Source organism: Vidua chalybeata, chromosome 1, assembly GCF_026979565.1.
Source record: "Vidua chalybeata isolate OUT-0048 chromosome 1, bVidCha1 merged haplotype, whole genome shotgun sequence".
NCBI lineage: Eukaryota > Metazoa > Chordata > Aves > Passeriformes > Viduidae > Vidua > Vidua chalybeata.
This window is the reverse complement of record NC_071530.1, coordinates 21932216-21956389: the sequence shown is the minus strand read 5'-3', so window position 1 is coordinate 21956389 and position 24174 is coordinate 21932216. Positions and strand designations below refer to the sequence as shown.

At 39.8% G+C, this 24174-nt stretch overlaps 1 protein-coding gene across 1 annotated transcript in view; it reads right to left on the bottom strand.

Annotated features, from left to right (window-relative positions):
* The window catches only part of ZNF804B (zinc finger protein 804B), a 225308-nt gene extending 201622 nt beyond the window's left edge, over positions 1-23686 (bottom strand). Inside the window, exon 1 of the mRNA XM_053950034.1 lies at positions 23330-23686. Within this exon, the coding sequence (XP_053806009.1) occupies positions 23330-23686 (357 nt within the window). The remainder of the gene's footprint in view (positions 1-23329) is intronic.
* Between the last annotated feature and the right edge of the window lie 488 nt (positions 23687-24174).

Here is a 24174-nt window from a genome sequence, read left to right as displayed (position 1 = left end):
TGAATATTAGGAACTACCTAATAGATGAAAGATTATTTTACTCCTTATTCCCATTTATTTTCTTCCCAACAGTATTCTAATCAGGGGACCAATTAGTGATGCACAATGATCTAGAGTTCTAAGCATTTGTCCACAAGAACAAACCTGCAATTACTATACCATTTTATGTAGGCTACCAGCATCTATGAGATGATGACAAACTTAACTGAAACTGTTTCTTTCGATTGCAAAACATATTTAATACACACAGCAGATTTTAATTATGAGCATGACTTTATTGCTTCTAGTGTTTTTTTTTTTTTAAATAGTGGAAGCTTGCATCTAGAAAACATGAAAAGGTTATGTTGTATCTGTTGTAAATCCAACAGTAAATGGTGTGAGAAGCAGCTCTTACCTTTACCCTGCAAAATTCTCTGTCTGAATCACTTGAAAAGATTCCTGGTATGTTACTCTGTCTTAAAAGGTTGGATATTCTTCGGCTATATCACACCTTACAAAGAATCCATAAAAGGACATTGTACAGTGCCCAGCTTGTACAGTCCTCAGGCAGAAGGAGGCTCCTTTCCCAACTCCAGAGTAATCTGAATCCCTTAGAGAATCTCCCTACTGCTCTTGTCCTGCCTGGTACTGGCTAAGAGCTGCAGACTGTGTACAGGAGACACACACACATTCAGAGGAAGTTTATTCACAGTGCCGTGGTTTAACCCCAACCAGCAGCTCAGCCCCACACAGCCACTCGTTCATTCCCCCATGTCAGGACAGGGGAGAGACTTACGAGGGTAACAGGCAAAAAATTCTTTGGTTTAAATAAAATCAGGTTAGTAGGGAAAACAAAAACCACACACACAAGCAAAACAAAATGAGGAATTAATTCACTCTTCCCATGGGCAGGCAGGTGCTCAGCCATCTCCAGGAAAACAAGGCTCCATCACATGTAATGGTGACTTGGGAAGACAAATGCTCTAATTCCAAATGTTGTCCTCTTTCTTCTTCCTCCCCCAGCTTTATATGCTGACCATGACACCATACGGTATGGGATATCCCTTTGGTCAGTTGAGGTCAGCTGTCCTGGCTTTGTCCCCTCCCAGCTTCCCATGAACCCCCAGCCCACTCACTGCTGGGGTGGGGTGAGAGACAGACAAGGCCTTGGCTCTGTGCAAGCCCCACTTAGCAATAACTAAAACAGTTGAATTATCAACTGTTCTCGGCACAAACCCATATTAGCCCCTGTGAAGAAAACAAACTCTACTCTAGGCAAACCAGCACAGTCAGAATGTTTTGGATATACAGAGTAGCTGCATGAAAATGCAGAACTGCCCACTACGATGGCACAGCAGCAGCACCCCATATTCTTTCACATACTACACAGGTGCCAGTACACCAGACTGAAGGACAGGTAATGTAAATTATACCAGAAGGGTGCAAGCCACACTCTCCAAACTTAAGAGACAGTAATAATATTATTGAAAAACAGCTGTGACATCCACTGAGCTACAAGGTTATAAAAGTGGAAGAATCAAGATGAGATTATGGGCATGTATTTTCTATCTAGCCGTAAGTTCATTTCTAAGAACCCAATGACTACCAAATATTACATGTTTAGGTATCTAGACCATTTGTCACAAAAAACTTTCCATATTCATACCATTAAACATTCTGTATATTCAGCAATTATGCTTTTAAGTGATGAGCGAGTCCCTGTTTCAAGTCTTGATGGAAAGGGAAAAGATATAAAACATCACAACCACATCTGAATCACTCAGACTTCATCAATATTAAGGCACATACACTGCTGCTTAGGCTATAGAAAAATGATGAACTGAGGAATTGTATTACAAGCAAAAGACAAATTATTTTTATGATATAGCAAATGAAAGGCTGCTCTAAAACCATATGCAAGTTAAAAAAGAAAATGTAAAATTCAACATTCAGATGACTACTGACATATATTAAAGTATGGCCTGCATGAGATTTCCTTCATGGCGTACATTTAAAAAGTAATTATTCAGAAATATATGTGTCTTAATTTAATTTCCTTAAGTAATATGGAGGAGAAATCATATTAAAAAATAAAAATATAAAACCCACAATAGAATATAGCCATAGAAATACCTCCTGATGCAGCTCCATTTCACCTAACTTCATCAAATGGGATCTAATGCACCAAATTGTCCTCAAGAGTTTAAACTTGAAAGGAGGTTGAAGACAATTAAACAAGTTTTAAAACATATTTTGTGGCATCAAGAAAGCATCAAATACAATTTTCTGCAGTTTAATGATATACTTTGACACTGTATGTCCATATATATGGGAGAATTTTAAATCCTTTACTGTACAAGCTTGAAAGTGGAATTGCATTTAAATTATAACACTTGTATGCAAGTTTATAACTTGGTTAATTTTAAGCTATCTGCAAAAGAAATGTTTCAGACTTTGTTTTAAAACATATTTGCATATATCTGATTTAAAAGTAGGAGATAATTAGTCCTTAAAAAGAAATTATGGAAAATGCTGTAAGTAGAAATGAGGATTATATCAAAACTAATGATTCGGTGCATTGACTATGTGCTTCTAAGTAATAATTTAACTTTTATTTGTGCCAGTAAAGCTATTGATTCAGGTAATGCTTTCAAGGCTAATCTTATTTTCAAAATCTACAGTAAGATAGCATCCTGAAAACTAGGCATAGGGAGTAGGTGATAACCACCTGTTACAGAAACACCCTTTTCTGAAGCAGAAAGTGAAATCCTGTGGCAGTGGAAGTGGATGGAGCTGCTCCACTGGTGAGCAGAAGTAAGGAAGCAAGAAGATGCAGAGCCCACATGGCGCACAAGTCAGTCTTGCTGGTTTTGTCTATATGATGATTTCTATGTGTAATACTTCATTAATTCTTGCACCCTTGCTTCTGCTGTGTGAGGTCGCAGAACCCTGTACCTGCCAGTCTGCAGAAAGCAAGAAGACTGTCTCAGAGACACACAGAAAGCCTGAGTATTGTGCATTTAATCTGCTCCGTGATTAGTCATTTTCCAGTTTTTCACCATCATGAGCAACACAGAGGTCTCTAAACAGCTCACCTCTCAGGCAGTGAGATTCAGTGCCTGCACTGAATTTCAAACTTAGTCTGTTTTTACCCATTACTGTTTCCATGAAAAGCATTCTTGCCATATGCGCTGACTTCAGCAGCCTGCTGCTATTGATAACCTTTATTGTTTAGGACACAAAGAAGAAATATTTACTTCCAGATTTCCAAAGCTCTAATTAGAGATGACCTGGGAATGCAATACTTAAAAAATGAGATGTTTCTGGGTATCTACTTTTCATTACAAACCACTGAGTCCCATTTAGCTCTCATTTACAAATGTGCTACATAAATGATTCATTGAGACTGTCTGCATATAAATAACTATTGAACTTTTGTTTTCAAAGCCAAGTTTTCCCCACTCCCCAAATCACGTATATCCTAAATACATGATCCTGAGCTGCAACTGGTCTCCTGGATCACAGCAGCCATAATTGATAAATCTGATTTCAGTTTTTGATTGCAAAAAAAACCAAAACCTTGAAAGTTATTTGCATTGAAAACTATTTATACCTCATTCTGTTTCAAGTAGAAACTCACTGGAGGACATCCATAGCAAGGGACAGTTCAGTGCAGTCCTCAGAGGCAGCCATGGGATAAAGCCATAAGCTGTAGCCCGGGATCACACTGCAGCTCTCCTCCTGTGAAGCCTTAGGAAAAGGCTTTTCAAGAGCAGATCACATATCCTGATTCTTTGCTTAAAAGAGTCTCACAGACCATAATACTTCACACCCGGTGTGGTGTGTCAGTATAATCATGCTATATCCACATAAATTGAACAGAGTTTATGTTTGATTATACCTGTTATATCTGAAATGCATTAAAACTGTGGCTTGCTGCCTGAGTCCACACCATACATTCATATCATCTCTGCCTGTGTGCAGCAATAGATATATCTTAATTCCAGTAAGTGACATTTAGACACCTGCTGAACATTGGAAGAATGCCTGAGCCTCAAAGCCCATTGCTGCTGTGAATCAAAGACCATTTACCATCTCAGAAATTAGCTGCTTTTGAAGACAGCACGTCCAGATGCAATGACATCTGTAGCTGCTGAGCCCACAGCAAAGACAGCAATGGAACCAAGGGCAAGTATTTTTTTACTGTGGTATTTGATCCAGTTTTCCAAGTTATCACAGATTAAAGAAAAGTGTACATTTAGAAAAAAAAAAATCTAAAATCTCAGAAGATTACTAAAAGACAGATTTAGTGAAGTTAAAACAAAACAAAACAAAAATCCTAACCGCCACCCAAAGTATTAGGTATCTAAAACAGAATTCAATGGATTTTAAGCCTTTCAATCAGAAGACAGTCCAAAATCTCCTGATCAATCTTAAGCCTGGAGATAGCAAAAATGTGTTTGAACTTCAGGATTATCTAAGAGCATTGCCAAGAGTTCTGAACATGCCCAGGACTCCCTATCAACCAACACTGACCCTTTGGCTGAGCTCCCCACATTTGCCAAACCAGGCACCATTTCTTGAAAGTGTCTGGAAGCACAGGCTTGGTGGGAGCATGATAAACACACAGAAACATAGACTCATAGAATCAGATCAGCCTGGGTCAGATGGAACATTAAAGATCATCTAGTCCCAATGCCTCTGCCTTGGACAGGGTCACCTTTCAGCAGACCAGGTTGCTCAGAGTTCCATCGAGCCTGCCTTTGAAACATGACTATGCTTTGGAATTCAGAAACACAGGAAGAGAAGGAAAGCTTTTATGGACTTCAGTGGTTAAAAAACTTGCCAGAAATTGTGAGCAGTGTGTTTTGTGTCCTTCTAACTGACCAAATCCCAAACCTAATCTACAGCTTCCCACAAGTGCACTAAGCATCACACAGATGTTTATACTTTAGGATTTTTTCACCTTTTTTTTTTTTTTCAAAATCTTAGGAACACTATGAAAATGGGAAAGCTAGATAATGATTGCTTAATTTCTTCATCTCTAGAAGCACACATGTACCTAATTCACAGAGGCACTGCAGGAATGCATTACTTAAAGCATCATGAACAGGCAAGAGTAGTATAAATTACAAGTACTGTTACTATTACTAGTAGCAATAATAATACTTGACACTAGTATAGAGCCTTTCATCTGAGAATCACAAAGCACTTTATAAAAATCAATTATAAAGATGCTGTGAGGTGGGTAAGTATATCTACCTTTTATAGATGATGAAACACAGACTCATACTGGTTAATTGAATTGCTAAAGTTATCCAGGAGGCAGGCATAGAACCACAATAGATAGTGCACATAAGACCTCCTCTGTCATCTCTAACTACCAGGAATTCTTCTTTCCAATGTGTCACCTATTTGTTCTCACTTATCATTTTTGTGAGCTGTCTACAAGAAGTAGTTTTCATTACCTTTCCTATCATTATAAATGACAGAATTAAGGATATAAGGCTAGAAAATATACCCCCGTCCTTTCATTTCCAGGATAGGTGTCATGTAGCATTATATGAACAATCCATTTACATGTAGTAATGCCCATTAATACTTACTCCCTTTTTTTTACTGTTTTGGTGAAGAAGTATAGCCTATCATAAAAAAAAAAAAAAAAAAAGGTACATTTTATAAAACCATTCACTTATTCTCATGCAAACACTACGTAATCTAACTACTTTATCTTTTGTCCACTGATTAAGAGGGAGCAGATTTTTTTTAAATAACATAAAATGATTCCTATATGGTCAGGAACAACCACATGCTACCCCTCCATATGATCTCACCCAGCAAGCTGCTCAAAGACACTCCCTGTTAAATGTACCTGCACAAGTGAATCCCACCTGCAACTGCAACTTCTGAGATCAAGGACAGCCCCAGGCTGAGGGACCTGTGCTGAAAGGCTCCAGCCTGGAACTGCACCTCACCTTGTAAACTCAAAACAGTTGGTTTGACTGCTCACAATATAGTTATTTCAAATAATAAATGACAGGATCAGTGGCCTGCCATTTTTAGATTATCCTGAGTTTAATACAGGTGACTAACACCCAAGTTCTGCCAGAATTTTCTCCTTCATTAAGGTTGATGTATTATTATTTTTTTCAGAAGTGAAGTACCAGCTAGACATTTAGCCAGTCAAGGTGTTTCACTGACTGGAAAAGGAAGAAATCTCATTAAAATTTTCAGAGCCAAGATGTGTCAAGTGAAGCACAGATAAGCTACCACTGGACACAGGCAAAAATTACTGACACTGTTCTCATAATATTAATATGATAAATTTTTAGTCTTGTTAATATTAACATTAAATGAATGTATAGAAATGTAATATACATTTTTAATTTAAACATTAATTTTCCCACACACATTCCTTCCCTCTCCAGTAACAGTATCATATTTTATCAGGAGAATACTAGATCACATCTTCTGTAGCTTTAGTGAAAATGTACTTTATTTTTATATCTTGTAAAGACATCAGAAGTATTTAGATATTGTGTCTTAGAAACTGGATCATGTTAAGTGCCTACACGCACAATGTCCCTTTACTTTCTGCAAGCAGTTCATTAACAGGAAGCAAACAGCTGCCTCCATTTGCTTCTTACATCCCTTCAAGATTAATGGATGAGCTTCCCAACTACTGCTGCTGCTGCATTGTGCAGTCCTGTCTGCACAGGTGCTCTTGGGAAGGGGACACGGTCATCTTTGCCTCCTTGTGCCTTCCTTTCCTCACCTTCTGCTCTTGGCCCTTCTCTGTCAGTCACTGGCTGTGGGTATACACTCTGCACTGACCCAGCCCACAGCAAGCACAAAGACCAAAGCACATTGGAGCTTCCCAAGAGCAACCAGGGAGACATATGGACACAATTCCTTCATACAGCATTCACTGGAACCTTCCCTTTCTTCTGACTTTCCCTTTTCCATGCTTGCTGAATGTATTTTTACCATATTGCTGCATAAATACAGAGGGAAAGGAAGGTGGCCAAATGTCCACAAGATTTCTCGTATTCTGTGTAAACACTACATGTCCTACTCCTATCCTCACACTGCAGTAAGAAAAGCTAAAATGAAATTTAGGTTCAAAGCTCTTTCTGCCATAGAACATTCAGCAACTTTAATTCAAGCTGACTTAGCATGGGAAGAGTACATGTGAAAAAGACATTGTTCTCTCTTCATGAGAAAACACAGCAACCCTATTTCAACAATCAGCCAAAAGAAGATGGCCTAAATTTTGAGCTAGAACTGCCATCATTTCCTTCTTTTGAGAGAACAAAAAGGAAAAAAAAAAAAAAAAAAGTAGTTACAAAAATCTGTTTATTAAGGATAGAGATAAATAGTTATTGGTCCCAAAAACTCTCAATAAATTAATTAACCAACCTCTGCAGTGTGTTAAGCTTGTTCAGTTTTCAAAAATGACAAAATATTAGCAAAGGCACAGCAGTCTTTAAAAGCACTGCTATGGATAATGTTTGGTGTGCTAACAATGCCAACTGCCAAAACACACACTCTTTAATAGCCCAACCATCCAGAGTAAAAACTCACATCACTTACAATATCTTGCATAATCCCAAATTTTCCATGTTTTAAATCCAGTACCTTCCAATAACCTCACATTTACATGCATGCAAATCTTTGAAATCAACTTGTATTAAGTTTTATACATTTCTAAATTTAAAAAGACACAGTTCTGCTGTTGATTCTGAACATTGGATTATAGCTTCTAACCTTTCTGTAGGAGAAATCTAATTATACATCAGATCACATTCAAAACACAAGCCCCATTTAGCTTCCTTTAAAGGCATTTCAGCCTTAATATCTCAGCCCAAAAGATCATTTAAAATTAACTCAGCTATACAACCACTTATGTTAACCTTGTTTGCTGTTAAGCCAAACCTGATAGAAACTCAGTAATCCCCAATTACCACTTTCTAACACAGATAATATAATGACCCGAAAGTAATCTGACTGAATTTGTTTCAGAACATAATTATAGGATTGCAAATGTATTTTTTCTCCATGAAAATAAAAAACATTGTGACAAATTTTGTATTGTGTTCTTTATGGAGGAACTTGAAGCATTCCTCATTTGCCATTGTTTTTTGTTAATATGCTATGCCTATATTTATTTAATAACATGGGGTTTTATACAACTAGAAAAAAAATCAAGACCTTTATGTGCCAATCATAAACCAAAATAACACCAAGAAATCTTCTCAACTTCAACATATGCAGGATCAAGCCCTGATCTGACAATATCCATCACTCTGTGTATATAACACAAAATTAATTTGATATTTTAAGTTTTTACTTGTGATTGTATTTACTCTTAAATCCCCTTGGGAACATAAAATGTTCACAGAATGAGTAAGATGTGCCATTGCATATGGCAGAGTAATTGCATGGGAGCCAAGATTCTCTATAAACATTTTTTTCAAGAGATTTTGCTGAAAATCGTGGAAGTCAAACTCAGTAAAACTCCTTGAAAGAGCTCAGAGAAGCACAGATTCACTCCTGTAGAGGTTACAGGGTAAATAATGTACCTTTCTGACCCCTTGCTGTGTAAAATGCCAGCCCTCAGTGCAGGGATGAAGCAGCGACCTGCTGCTGTGTCTTGTCCCCAGCCTGCTGTCAGCACTTGAGCACCCATGACACTTTGCCAATATTAACAAATGGCTCAGACATAAATTATTGCACATGCCTGCCTAAAAACCACACTTCCTAGGGACATACCTGCCATGAAAAGGTGTGGTCCTGCAACTAGAAAAGATATTGATTCATTCCCTCCTTTAGTCAAAACCATTCTCAGCACCATACCTGAAGAGGCAAACTCTTCTTTTTCCCCTGACAAAAGCTGCATTTTTTCAACATGTAGTTTGTGATAAACACACTCACAGTGATAAAAAAGCAACAGTTTATAGTTTACACACACTAATAAAAACACTGGAAATACAGTCATGCAGGGAAGGCAGTTCACCCATCTGGATACTAAAACCAGCCCTACTTCCATCACATTGCATGTAACCTATACATACACACAAAGTACACATAAATTAACTAAAATCCTATATAATCTATATCTGTGTTTCAGTTGCTTTAGGAGTGGGATTAAACCAGTGCCAGAAGGCTAAATTTCACAGTGAAAGAGCTGACTTGATTTCCAGCTGCAGTTGTGGACTAACTCATTAACCAGCTACAGGGAGAGCAAAAATATCCTCATTCGAAATTGCCAAAATTCTGCTTTTGGAAGCTTTTACTTCTTTGTGTCAATTATTTTAGATCTGCTATCATGTTGCAGACCTTCGGCCATGGATGCATACTTTTTCTCCAGCTTGCTAGTATTATGAAAACTAAACCAATGGGGAAAAAAGTATGTTACCTCTTATTTTGCTTCCCTTTTTTTTTTGCCTTTCACCTGTCCAAGGCAGTTCTTCATATCACTCCTGGCTGCTGAACCATGATGAACTCCAAGTGTATCTCTGGCAGGAGGAGCAACCGAGCCCTTCACCATTCCATCCTCATTATTCTCACACTGGTTTCCTCCTGAACTTTTGGACAAAGAGCACTGCCTTGTTGGCACCACAGTGCTCATGTGTAACTCTGCTAGAAGATGTACCAAGAGATGGGCCAGCAGAAAGTCATCATATAAATCTACCCAGTCGGAGAAACTGAAACAGTCTCCAAAGCCCTTTGGCATACCCACAGATGTCATTTTTCCTGGACTTAGAATCACAATGGAAATATTTACCACCTTCAGGTAGTAGACCAAGGCAACTAGATCTCTCACTGGCTGATTGGTGCCATCAATAACATGACAGCAATAAGACCTCCCAGAGGTGAATCCCTTTTGTCCAGCAAAGCATCAACCTCAAAAGCTTCCCAGCACCCAGTGACCTGCAGTCACACAGATTCCCAAAGATTCCCTCCTGTGCACTCACCTGCAGGACTGAATCAGCACAGTGACTCTCTAGTGCTGTGAAGAAACACATCTTATGTGGAAATAAATGCCAGCCCTCCTGTTTTATCAGAGGACAGGATCCCTCTGAAGCCATTAAAGGTCAGGATTCCTCCTCAAACAGCCTTACAGGTAATGACTGTTGGCAAGCTTCTGGTACATATTATCTTAGAGGAAATTAACAGCATTGCAACACTGTAATTAAAGGAAAATAAACAAACAGCAACCCCTAACAGGGCAGCTAAACATACAAATTCAGAAAATCCATTTTATATTAATAAAGGATAATGCATTAGATTTCAAATGAAACCTGAAAATGACACTTATCATTCATAAGAAACTAATCACTTCACTAGGCCAACAGCTGAGCTTAACTGGTTAACTAGCCTAGTCACTTACTCAGACACAAAAATTGTAACAGCAGAGAACTGGATATTAGTTTAATATTAAGGTATTAAGATAATACTAGATTAGGATTAATATTAGCTAATATTGAGATATAAATTCTGATCACTAATTCACATATCAAAGATACACTGCTGTACATTTGTAATCCAGCAAAAGTTGCAACTGATTTCTGAGGAGCTTTTTTTCTTCTGGAAAGATAAAAAGTGATTTTTTTGTGTGTATTTTACTAAGATCTGGTTTATTTCAACCAGAAATCTGGATCCTAAAATTAAGTGGCCCCAATGTTACTATGATGAGTCTCTAAAATATCTAGTATAACACTATCCCACAGTGAATAACTCATAATTGTCCTTCTTAATGAACACCTACCTGCTATGAGGCTAAGGAATGTGGCAGCAAGTTCTGAGTCAAACTGTGTGTGTTATCTCAGGGAGGTGTGCAAATCAAAGATGTGCTCCCTAAAGAAAAATATGTTAACTGCTTGAATACCTTTGCTATAGCAGTATGGTTTGTATTTAACCAGCATTGTTTGTGTTTCGGTAATACAGAAAAGAGAGCCACTTTATAGAGTCCAGCAAAAATATACAAAGTTTTATATTTGGAGCACAGTTGAATTTTCCCTCTAATTGAAATTCTGTGACTGAATCACAGTGATACTTCCACCCTGGAGGTCCTAGCAACTAGTATTCACTAACTTTAGCCACATTACTTGCTAAACAAAATCTAAATAAAATCTGAGGACCAAATCCTTCTGGCATAAAACAGCCTTAGAAAATGCAATCAATTTAACAGATTGATTTACGCAAGCTAAAATTCTACCCTGAACAGCCGCTGTGCATGTCTGCTTCCTGCAAATTTTAAAAATTCTTGCAGAAACTACAGAAGGTACTCCAAGAAGCTCATTATGATTCACCAATAGTTTCTCATCTGCTCTTTGTCTTTGAAGTTTGCTGTTTGAATGGTAAAGCTGAACTTTCGTTCCTCCAGTCAGCATATGCGTTATCACATTTATTGGTAATCCTCCTGTCAGGAGCACGACACAGATTTGTAATGGGATTTGTGAGGAAATCCACCCACTTCATTTGATCCAACCACCAGACTGCTGTCAGGAGATCCAGCCACTACCCTTCAATCTTCAGAAGTCCCAACACCGATACTGTCCTATTTTTGGCAGAGCTTGATGGAGCTGGAGCCCAGGCTGCACTTATTCTGGTAACTGAACAGGGCCCAGACATAGGCTCAAGCACTAGTGGTGCCATCAATTCTGGTTTTTTCCAAAATGCTTCCCAATACAATTTTGACTTATGACACCCACCATTCTCTCAATGCAGTTACAGTTTTGGGAACAACAATGTCTGAGAGGTTTGCCCTGCAGGTGGTTTGCAGTTCCATACATGGGTAGGATTTCAAAGCCAGATAAAAAAAGGAGGCTTTTACCTGTCACTGAGCAGCTCATCAGTGCTATTAAACTCTCTTGGAACTGAAACTGCAGAGATGTTAATGTTTCTGCCCTATCCTCGTTCCCAAACTCTCTCCAAGAAATGTTTGGGGCGGTGCTACTTGTTGAACAGCACAAACATACTGGAAACAACACTCACAATTTCATTGTTTAGCTGATTAAGCTCCAATGCCTGGCACAGTCCCTGGTCTTGTTTACTAATGCATACACACTGCCTTTGAGGATCTGAGCCTCAGTGCTTTCTGTAGCAAACTCATTTACTTTGCAATTAACCTCCCTGTCACATTTACTGTCCCCCTTCCGCTCCTCTCACCAGTCACTTCTGAAAACCAAATTCTCTCCACGCCTGCCAGCTGTAATGCCTACAAGTCTTTGTTCACTGTCCTTCAGAGCAGAGGCAAGGATTCACATTTTTGTTGTTTGTTCTCCTCACTGTGAAGTAGTGTACAATTTCAGTACTAAATCACTGTATTTGAGGGCTCGTTCTTAATATGCAGATCTTATCAAAATATATTAGTACCATCAAGTAGAAAATTGACACCTTTATGTTTCTTCAGATACCACATACCTTTTTTAACTCTGTGAGAGACTTGAACTCTACAATTTATCCTACAGTATGCTGTAATCAGAAGCATCAATCTTTTTAAGGCTTTTTAATGCCTAATGCCTGCAGTCACCATCCTTATTAGCCAGAGGTTAGAAGAATAAACATAGAGAAGTACCTTACAATGATAAAAAGGAACAATTTCTTTTGAATCATAGAACTTGAGCAGGCATGCCTTTTTCTGTAGGAAGAGGCTCAGAAGTCTTTGAGTATTTAAAACACTTCAGCATAAGGTGCTACAATTACTTAATCAGTTATTACTCTTAAAAGACCATCAGGAAGCTCATTAGGATTTCTATAATGGCTCCCAGGCAAGCAGAAGGTCAAGATCTGAACTTTACTTGAGCAGACATAGGAAGAAAGGCTGTCAGTGATTCATCAATTCATGGTGATCTCACATGCTGATTATTTTGCTATGCTTGGTAGAATGGTTTGGGATAGCTTGGGGTTGCTGAGTTTGGGATTTTTTTTTTTTTTTTTTTTTTTTTTTTTAATGAAGGTTATTGTACTGCCTGGTAAAATAATAAATCACAGTAGTTAAAATATTTTTTAAATTTCATATTTCAAGAACTTTTTAAATCATAATTTTGTTCTTCAAACAGTGCTAGTCAGAACATGAGGAAAAAATATTACTAGAAGATGTGTTTTGGAAATGTTTGGGATAAGGAACAGTATTTCAGTGGAGGAAAACTGAAGTTTTCCTTATTACTGAAGTTTACAGATGAACTCCAGATTTAAAAGGAAAGGCCTTGAAAACTATTTTCTACTGGAATATTTCTAAGTGTACATAATCAGTAATCCTCATTTGCTATAGCTTAAAGAGCAAGTCTTCAAGAATACACGATGGAGACAAACATTTTTGCTGTAGATTTTAAGCACATTTTTCTGCCTTTGGTTTTGACTATGAAGATTATGCAAGCTCTGTTAAGTCATTCTGTAAACTTGTTTAAATCCCTTTCAAGGAAAGGAATTTTCTAACCTCTTCCAACTTGCTATTAATAATGGTCTTTACTGATGAAAGCTGTCATATATGCAAATCAACATAAATATTTAAAGGCTGATTCCGCAACCCATAGATATAAAATTCAATCACCTGCAACTTCAGTGATTCTGTAAGGTGAAGAAATAACAATATAAACAGCAGATAGCTGTCAAGAGAAAAAAAGAACCCAATGAATTTATTTTATTATTATTTATTATCCTGTCCCCATTAAAAGCAATAACATGGCATATGGATACAACCCTCTATTTCAGGTCATCATATCTTCTTTATATAATAAAAAGCCCAGTGCACAGATTTATTAATGCAGCCAAAGTGAAAGGCGTACCTTTATCCACCAAGTGTTATCATTTTCAAATAAGACATGTCCTCTAGGGAATAAATTTGAAGGCCATTTTTTGTTTATTTTTCAGGAAGGGTTTACTTTTGAGATAAATAACCACAATATTGGGTCTGTATTTTTTAAGTTTAACTTATAAAAGATGCTTATTATAATGCTAAGCAATAAAACATGTCTATTGTGCAGTATATATACACAATAAGAATCTCCTGTTGCACATGGTATAGAATACACTGGTTATAAATAGGTCTTTATACACTGGTTATAAATAGCAGAAGATGAACAAAGTGTAAAATCAGTAAGTTTACATATTCAATACTGATTTCAATGTAATTTTTGGTTTATAGGATATGAATACATCTGCATCAAAGAACACAAATCTGTGATTTTTCTGTTATTAGTCATCACAAAAATTTATCACTCACTCCCAGAAAAATAACTTTTTAAAAGTGATGTTTATTTGTGAATAAACAGTGTCTCCAACATTGTTCCTTATATTGCCTCTTTTCTGTATTTAATAGCCAAGGATGTATTTATCATTCAAATGAAAATTGAAATATTTTTATGTAGTACCAACCTGATTTTTCTTCATTTGTCTGACTAAACTATTTTTTCATATGGGTTTTGCTATCTTCTCTTTAAAGGGAAGTAAGTGTATATTGAAACATTACAGAAGGGAAAAAATGCCAGTGTCCATCCTGTAGATGTATGCAACAAAGCAGCCTTGGACTTCTATACAGGAAGAGCAGTAGCATGGCTTTGTAAGGACAGCAGTTAAGCATTCAGGCAGCTTGGAGAAGCTGCGTATGTATTCAGTGACATTTATGGGATGCTTATTTATTATTTGGTACACACAAACTACTTGCATGCACATCACCTTGTGAGATTGTTTCCTACCAGGACCTACACAATTACGTTTTTTAGTTTCTTTTCCTGAACTAGTCCTCAATAGCTGTGTGACAGTTTCTGATCTGTGTCCATCAGATTAGGCAGCCACTCCCCGTATCGAGATACCTCTATGCCTCAGCTGCTGTTTGCCACAGACCTGTGGCCATGTGGGTTGTGGGAATCCTGGATATCATGTTCCTACACCGTAATCCCTCCCAGCACAGAGGAGCCATCAGAGCAGCAGCTGGAAGTAAGCAGAGCCTTTCCCAGGCTGAGGAATCCTTGTTATCATCCAGCCCACCGACCACTCACTTTAGCCAGCATTTAGACCACAACATTCACCAAGCAATCCTGCAGAGTCTACCTGCAGTGCATCACCATAAGCTTCTTGCAAAGACAAGGGCCCAAGGGCAGGCTCAATACATCAAGATCATAACTCAGTTTTTCAGTGTCTAACAAAGGGTGGCATAAATACACACATTCTGCTTCTTCTTAGATCTCCCAATAAAATCCGTGGTCAGAGCTTACACACCTCACAGAAGTCATACTTAAAGTGAAAAATGTAATGATTAGCACATAAAAATGAAGATTGGTTTAGATGAATTGGTTATTTCTGGAACCCACAAAGGCTAATAAAATTAGAGCTATAAATATCTGAATATGAAAACTTTTCTTTGAAAAAAATATTCAGAACACCTTAATAATGATAAGAATTTGCATTTCTAGCAGACCCTCTGATCATAGTATTCATACAGATTTCATTTATAATTTTAACCCCAAAAATATAATCTACCAAATATTTTGCTATCAAAGGAAGGGTGTATTTTAGGGAACTCTCTTCTTACACTTTCTAATCTAGTTTCCCAAGCCTTCCTCACATGTCGCAGTATAAGCTGGAAATGAGGGCTGCAGATTTACAGCTGATTACAACTGAGAATGTTCTCAAAGACACCAAATACAGCTCTCCAGTTCAGTCTGAGCAGAATATTGATAGAATATATCTGTTGACACAAAAGCACTAAATCTTTTTTAGAATGTTTTCCAAGGAAAACATCAATTGAAAAATTGATATCAACTAGAGTTGATTAATGTATGAATTGTTTCAGAACTGCATGCAATCTCCCAGTAATAGTTTTATTTCTTTACTTGAACCAGCTTGCCAATTATCATTATGCATAACTATGAAACTGGGACAAAATTTTGATGGTGTTTACATTTTATCTAGTATGCACATAAATTTAGTCTAGCATTAAAAAAAAAAAGCATAAAGAAAAAAATGTCCTTAAAGTGCCTTTTGACTGGGCACAGAACAATACATTCTGCACAGTGAAGAGCATCTTCAGGTATGTGTACCTACCCCATGACTAATCTTGATACTTGAGCCCTGCAGTTGATTGTACAAGACAAGCAGTGATGTGTGCCCACACAAAATACAGAAATCCAGGACTGAACTTTAGATATCTGGCTCTAATATTGCCATATCACCTGTGCAGATTATCAACATAAATCAAATCATTTTAGTACTCTTCATTCAGAGTTTGGAAGGTTCAAAGGCTAAGAGCAAAGCAGGTTGAAATCTTCAAAATACAGTGCTCAAAACTGTCAGTGTGGATGCTGAAAAGTTTTAAAGAATCTTCTTATTGCTATTCAGATATGTTTATAGGCATAGACTGCTGACTGCACATAGTTTACAAAATGGCTAATTCTCCAGTGAACACTGCTTAATTCTTGGGAGGGTCAAACTGGATTTTAATGGTACAGGATGTTACATTGGGAACTCTGGTTCCTTCAGGCACATGCATGCATCTGTACTTCTTTTTAACATTAACTTGATATTATAATAAATTTAATTTTATATTTTATGTAAGTTGTTCCTAATCCATTTTTTTATCATGGTAGGTGTACAAAACTTAGATAGTAAGATCCTAACTCTTGAGCTCTAAAAGAGGGTCTACAGTTCCTGCTCTGTTTTGTAACAAATGCAATACACTGTTTTTCATGGATAGACACATAAAGCAGTAAAACTAGACTTCTCACAGTGTAGAACATTGACATTTTAAAATAAAAGTACTGCAGCAGGCAGATAAAAACATTTTGAATGTCTATATTTTTCCACAGAAAAGTCAACATTTTCCCTAGGACAAATGAGTAAAATTACATTTGCAGGTAATGATTGAGTCTTCTAAAGAGATCAGTTGTGTCATAACAAAAAGACTTATAAAAGGTTCTTCATGCTAAATGGAAAAAAAAACCAAACCCAAAACCAAACCAAAACAAACAACAAAAAACCCCAACCCAACCCAAACCAAACAAACACATACAACCAAATCAAACAAACAAAACAAACAAAAACCAACAACAAAAGAGTGCAAAAAAACCACCAAGAAAAAAAAAAAAAAAAAAAGAACAACTCCAAACTAAAAAGCCCCAAGCCTTGCAGCCAAAGGCTATACAGTCCACTAGAAAAACTGAAGTAGGGAAAAACGCCTACATTCTGGCGAGCCTTTAAAAGCTTTCTTTTCCTTCTCCATTTAGGTACTTTTTACAGGGGACTTTTGCAAAGCATTGGTAGGGAATAAGTAGATTCAGATAATGAATTTTTTTTTTTTTTTGGAACACAGTTTTCTTTTCAAGGAATCTAATCTCACATGCAAGCATTTGCATAAATGAAGTTGCTCAGTTTATTATTGACCACATTGTAAAGTGGTCAAAACAAAGCATTCATTTAGACAGAGGAAGGAATGGGAGCATCCTCCCCAGCAAACCCAAGCAAGTGCATACCATGGACAGCACACATGGGCAAGAGTCCAGAAAACGGGGCTGAACAGGCAGAGAAACAGCCTTTAAAGCTTAGAGCCTGGGTAACAGCTCAAACCACCATCCAAGGGAGCACCTGTTTCACAATCACCAGGTCTCTACATTCATTTTCAAATTTGTACACAGCTCAGAATTAAAAAAAAATTTAAAAATAAGAAAACCCACTAAACTGCTATACTCTGGGTGAGTAAAATACATGTGAACTGAAAGTGAGTATGTAAATGAATGTAGTGGCAATAATTCTGGAACTAATGGACAAACAAGCATTGTCAAATGCAAAATAACAGAGAAATTGATCTGGGTTTACGAACTCAATTGAGGGACCAATAAAAATATTAGACTACTGGAGAGGTGCTGTCAGACATAAAGCACCTGTTTAACATTATTGCTAATTGTGGATGAAGGAAATGGCCCCAGAAGAAATTGGTTGAAGATTATTAAATTTAATTGCAATGCTATATACAAATTGCTACCCACTCACTGAATTAGAATCAAAATTGTTCAGAAGTGATAAGATTCCACAAAACCAGGTTTAATACAGCGCATGAGCAGCAAGGCTACAATGTGGCAAAAAGCACATTCCCTTTTTTGAAAGTTCTTTCTGCCTCTCACATGTTGCAGAACTACACAAAAAGCACCATAATAGGAACCATGAAATCAGGAAATAAGGTCACTGTAAGGTGGAGTGTGGGCTGCAGGAATGCTCATATCCTCCAGCACAGTGGAGGCAGGAGGGCTGGTAGGAAACACACTCAGCCCACTCTGAGAGACAAAGTGCCAGGAATCAATGAGATCAGAAACAGTTAGCAGGAGTGCCTGCCCTTGGTTTGTGAAAGGCAGATACCTCTGTAAGCCAGCTCCAAGCCTTCAGAAGAGTGCACAGAATCCCCCCTGGCAGGCAGCCTATTTTGCTGGAGGCAGCTGCCAGAGACTTTTGGCACAGAAAAGTGAAAGTACAATTTTCCATCTTCTTTATGATTTCTCCCCTTTTTCCTTTCTACAAATTTTTTTTAGTGCAGTTGGGGTTTTTCTCCCCTTTCCTTCTGTAGGACTATTTATTAGACTTGCTGGTTTATTATCACCCCCTTTATACTCTATTTCCTAACTTAAATTTTACTTTTCATGTATTTTTCTTGTAACACTCCAGCATACCCTTCCTCTCTGCTTTCAGTGCTGTTGAGAGTGCAGTCACAGTGCTAAAGGATGACTTGCTTGCAGTCAGAAATGCACAAGCTTTTTGGTTTTCCAGTAATCACCCAGGTATATGGTGGCTCCTCCTTTAACCTGCTGTCACCTAAACCATATTTCACATGGTACGCATGCACCATGTCTAGCCTTTAAATTGCTTTCTGACAACTGTGCTTGGCACAGGTTTGCCACTGGCTGGTGGCAAACACAACACTGTCACTTTGTGGCAGACTTGGTTATGCCAGTGTTTCTAGCATTGCTCTCAGGCAGACGGAAACTGTTGCCCATGCCGTGTCCCTCCTGTTTTTTATTTACAGTCTCTCAGTCCTCAGGCTCACTTAAGTTTTCAAAGTTTCCAAGTGCCTTGTGTTGTTGTCTGCTTCTGAGAGTGCCAAGGTGCTACTCAGTCCTGGTTATATTTGCTTTAGTGCTAAAACAGCTTGCTTATGGCTCAGTATCAACTAAACCGTCATTATTTTCAAGTACCTGCAATGTACTTAATTAGAACTGCTGGAGCAGCCTCTGGACATGGGGTGAGAGCTGTGCTTTTTAAAGGTAACTCTGGGTAACAGAAAAGCCTTTCCTGCCCCCAACAACCCAAAGAACTCAGGCAAGCACAGAGTGCAATGGAGTAGCTGCTTGACAGCTTTATTTGAAAACAGCTTAGAGAAGTACATGAAAAATACTGCATTCAGCTGAAGCTGCAGGGAACAACGGAAGAAAAATAATTAGCCAAGTCAGAAATTGGCTAAGGCACTGGGTCTTCTGAGCCTTCTATTTCCTTCAAAATTCAAAGGGATCTTTAAATACTGAGTAGTAAACTAGACTTTGTTTATATCTTATCTTAAAAAGCCACAGGAAGAACAGTGTACCCTAATAACATCCTTGGCTTAGAAATGATTCAGAAGCAAGGGGGCCATCTGCTGAATTCCCAGTACCATTTTCTGCTGCATCCTGGAAGTTTCATTAAAAGTTTTGCAGGCAAGTCCTTTTCAGTGCCAGCTTTGCCAGGCTTGTGAAGCATGGCAGAAAACCTCTGAGCAGGTTGGGCTGTAGGCCAGTATGACAGCATTATCTATCATGACTTCAAAAAGTAAAATCAGTACACTGATCAATGTAATCTATTCATGACTCAAAAATCATGTAGGCAATATCATCACTCTGAAGTGTAAGTAATATCTCTGTATCATACTGAATTTCCTTAAACAGCAATTTTCAGAGACAGAAAATTTGCTCATAATATGCTCCTGAATATAACTTTTCAGATAAAATATAAAAGTTTAAAGCACAGAATCAGCTGTGCTTTAAAATAAGCAGCTTCCTTCATTGGCTTACTGTCCATTATCCTTAGTAATGTTGGCATCATGTTCAAACTCAGCATTTCCTTCCCCATGTAACTCCATCAGACTCCACTGATAAAGGATTCACTGGTGACTGCTTCTAATTCCACTCTTTCTGAATTCATCACCACTAACTTCACAACAGTCATGGCTAGTCCCTTCTCCAGTATGTAAAAGTGGGCAAAGGCAAGGTAAAAATTGTAAAGGATTTTATGACAACATCACGAGAAATTCATTACATACCCAAAGTGTGTTATCCTTGTAATTCTACGTATCTTGTTCTTGTACAAACTGCTACAGCTAAAGGTCTCTCTGCATACCAGGAAGAAGGACCACATTGTTTCTGGTACAATAATAGCAAAGTATGCTAAATAAATACTACATAAACACCCAGATTGAAAAAATCCTTGTTCATAAAACCATGAAATTTGATGAAGGTATTTAAAATATTCACCACTGTTCTCATTTCTTAAAGCATAGCCTTAAGTCTACTGACATTTCATGGTCTGTTAATACAGAACACTTTAAATATAGAAAGGTACGTGTTATCCATTAAAGGCTAGGTAGTCTCATGCATAAGATCACTCATAGTGTACAAACAGAAGATTGTTTAATGGTACAAATGAGAAATCAAATCTTCAAGGCTGCTTCCAATTCAACGTTTTAAAAATGACTGCAAGACATAACTTGTATCTTTCAAAGTTATAATCAGGAGGGATTAAATAAAAGCACACCACAGGGAATACAAATAAATGCCACTTGCCTAAGACTTCCTTCATAAGTATAAGAAGAGGTCCCAAGTTTAACTCAATAGTTGGAGAGTTTGTTTGCATTGTGTGGGGCATTTTTCATGTAAAAAACATAGTAAAAAACCAATTTTACTACCTCAGTCAATACTAAATCTCAATATGCATGACTCCCACATCCATAATGCAAAATGTATCCAGTGGTGTTTTTTGCTGTTCACTGTTACCAACTTTATGCACATTGATAAGGAAGAAGGATATAGTCTGGAAAGTTAAAAAATTGTAGGCACATGCAAATTACTCACTGCTTTCAGTATTTAATTGCAAACTATTACCCTCTGTGCCAACTGAGTATCCTTTATTTATCTCCTAAAATCTGAACTTATGTATCAAAATATGAAAATAGCCTATTATAAACCAATAGTAAATTCAAAATATCAAACACATGAAAAATTACAGAGCTGCAATTACCCAGCATTAATAAAACATAATCATGCACCTTTACCCCCATGAGCTGTCCAACACTCCCTCTCCAAAGGGCTTAGCCTATGACCTCAAAAGCCTGACTAGCTTCAAAGAGTTGCCACTAAAAAAGGCAAAAGAAAACAAAGAATTTTTTTTAAATAAATATATGTAGAGAAATAAAAAAATTCCCTTAAGAATTCAGAATGAAAGCTAAGGATTGCTAAAATTTAATTCTTTCTGTAGAAATGGCCCCAAAACATATAAAACAGCAACTCCTGGTAATACAGATTTAGGAAACAAGATGTTCTGTCTTAGTGAAAAGCAATACGAAGTGCCCTTGCTACTTTTTTCAAACTCTGGAAATCTCACATGAAAGAGCATTTCTATACAGTGAAAGAGACTTGAGATTAATTTTCAACTTCATAGCTTTTTCCCTTTTCCACTAAACCCTAGATGGCTGGCTTAAGACTAAGATGGTTCAATTTAAAACAAAATCCTTTTAAAAAAATACACCTTTAAAGAATAAGGAATATCAATTTTCATTGGTCTTCTTCTCTGTTACTTACATATTAACAAAAATTACTCCCACCTGGTAGCACAACTATGACTATTTGTTAGTGGAACTGTGTTTAAAATGATGATTTGTTAATGGAGTCAGACAAATTTATTTCATTAAGTATTTAGATGGAAAGGAGTGGTGTGCAAACTCACTAGGCAGTTAAAAAGGGAAAGAAATTGGAGAATGAAGGATTTGGAACATAATATTCAGAGAGTAGTATCTTCCAAGGCTTCTGATACTACTTGAACATCAGTTGTTAAAGTTCTATTAAATCAGAAATATTTACAATCAAGCTTGTTCCCACTTTTTTCCTTTTGACCTAATTTTGAACAAAGATCTCAGTAAATGTTGCCTGCATTTCAAGGCATTCCACACATGAAAGTGCAAAGTGGATCAGCTCCATGGGTCAAAGAACACAAGCGCAGCTCAGCCAATGACCGATCGATGATACCTGTGGCGCAGTTGTGTTATATTGCACACGACAGACACAGCAGTACAAGGGAAGGACTTGCAGGTGCTCTATCACAGTGCTAGTGAACAACACAGAAGGGATTTTGGCAGCATAGTGAAATATTTGTCATTTTTCGTCACTGGAAGTCAAGAAAGAGGAAAGCAGACTTTAGTTCCCGTAAGGGATTTAGGGTGCAGGCGTGTTGCAGGGCACAACCTGGCATTGCCGAAGCCCAGGGAATCCCACCAGTGTGCTCAAGGTGTCCCTGGTACTCGTGCAAGGCCGGCTCGGCGGGTGGCAGGTCCGTACCCCTCCGTATGTCACACACTCACACCCGGCACGGTGACAGGGAAAGTTCGGTGGCGATTACGGAGGAGGTTACGGTGACACAACCACGGCGGGGAGGCGGAGGAGAGGCGGCGGGGCATCGTCACCTCCTGGGCACCCGCGCTCGGCGGCCTCCCCGGCCCCCGCTGCCCCCGGCAGCACAGGACTCCCGTTCGCCCCTACGAAACGCCTTTAGCGACTCACGGACACCGTCTAGGGTAGCTCGACGGGTCTGCAGTCTCCGCAGGACCGCCCCAAACTTCACGCGTGTTCTACCTAGATGTCGGTCTCGACAGGTAGTTCACAAGGGCCTCAGACAAACTCGCAAGTGCATTTTTTGGCAGACGAGTCCACAAGGACGACCGCTTCCCTCCTCCTCCGCGTAAAAACCTCGGACAAGGTACTAAACGCGACACCTGGAGCCGATACGGCGCCTTCCCCTCTACTAGCCTCCAACTTCTCACCAAAGCTTCAGAAATTAACCTCTCCCTGGGCATGAGCCCGAGACGCGGTCCACGGATAACCCCAGCCTAAGCCGTAGCCCCCCCGCCCCACTGCCGAGCGCCAGCACCGCCCCCAGCCCCGTCCCCGCGGCCACTCGCAGGCAGCCGCCGACGGAGAAACTTTTCTGAGCCGCCCGGCGAGGCAGCGCCCACACCGGGGCCCCGCAGAGCGGGACCGAGCCGGAGCCCACGCCCCACGCCCCCCGCAGCCGCGCCGCGCCGGCCGCCCCCAGCGTGGGCATCCGCCCGCACCGCTCCTACCGTGCGGGGGGCAAGTGAGGGAGGGGGCGAGGAGGTGGCAGTTACCGGCGAGCGAGCGCCCTTCTTGCAGAGCGGTCCCCTGAAGACGCCTTTGATGCCGCGGTAGTGCCCGTTGCTGAGGTGCCGGGAGCTGATGACCAGGTAGCACGCCATGCGGGCCCCCCGGGCGGGCGGGCGCGGGGTGGGAGGGCAGCCCGGCTCCTCCGCGGCGGCGGTGCGAGCTCCGCCGGAGCAGAAGCCCGCATGAAGGAGCGGGCGGAACCGCAGCAGCGATCTCCCTGCTCCCGTCTCATCCAGCGCCCGGGTGAGCGCTGCCAGCAGCAGGATGCACTGAAGGCGGCGGCAGCCAGAGCACATCTGAGGGAGCGCGGAGGCCAGTCCGCATGCTGCTCCGCGGGTGGGAGACGGGCCGGGGAGAAGAAGGGCAGAGCGCAACTTGCACAGTCCACCGGTGCTACGGCCCTTCCTCCTCTCCCTCCTCCTCCTCCTCAGACCAGGCCACCCGCAGCCGACATCCGGAGGGGAGTTTCTCCGCGGCAGCTGGAGCGGCGGCTGCTCCCCATGGCTGTCCCCAGCGCCGGGCTGGGCGGTGGATGCAGCCGGCCGCAGCGCACAGTCCCCGCCACCCCACTCCTCCCGTACGGCCGCCGCAGTCGGCGCTGCGCCTCGCCTCACCTCCGCCGGCGGGGGGGGGGGGGGGGGCGGTGCGAGGGGGGCGGAGGAGGGGTAGGGCCGGGGCGGGGGCGGCGGCGGCTGGAAGGACATTGCCCCTCGCCGCCTCGGGGAGGGGAACACCGCCGGCAACCCCGGGCGGAGCGGCCGGGAAAGGGGGAAAGGCAGCGGAG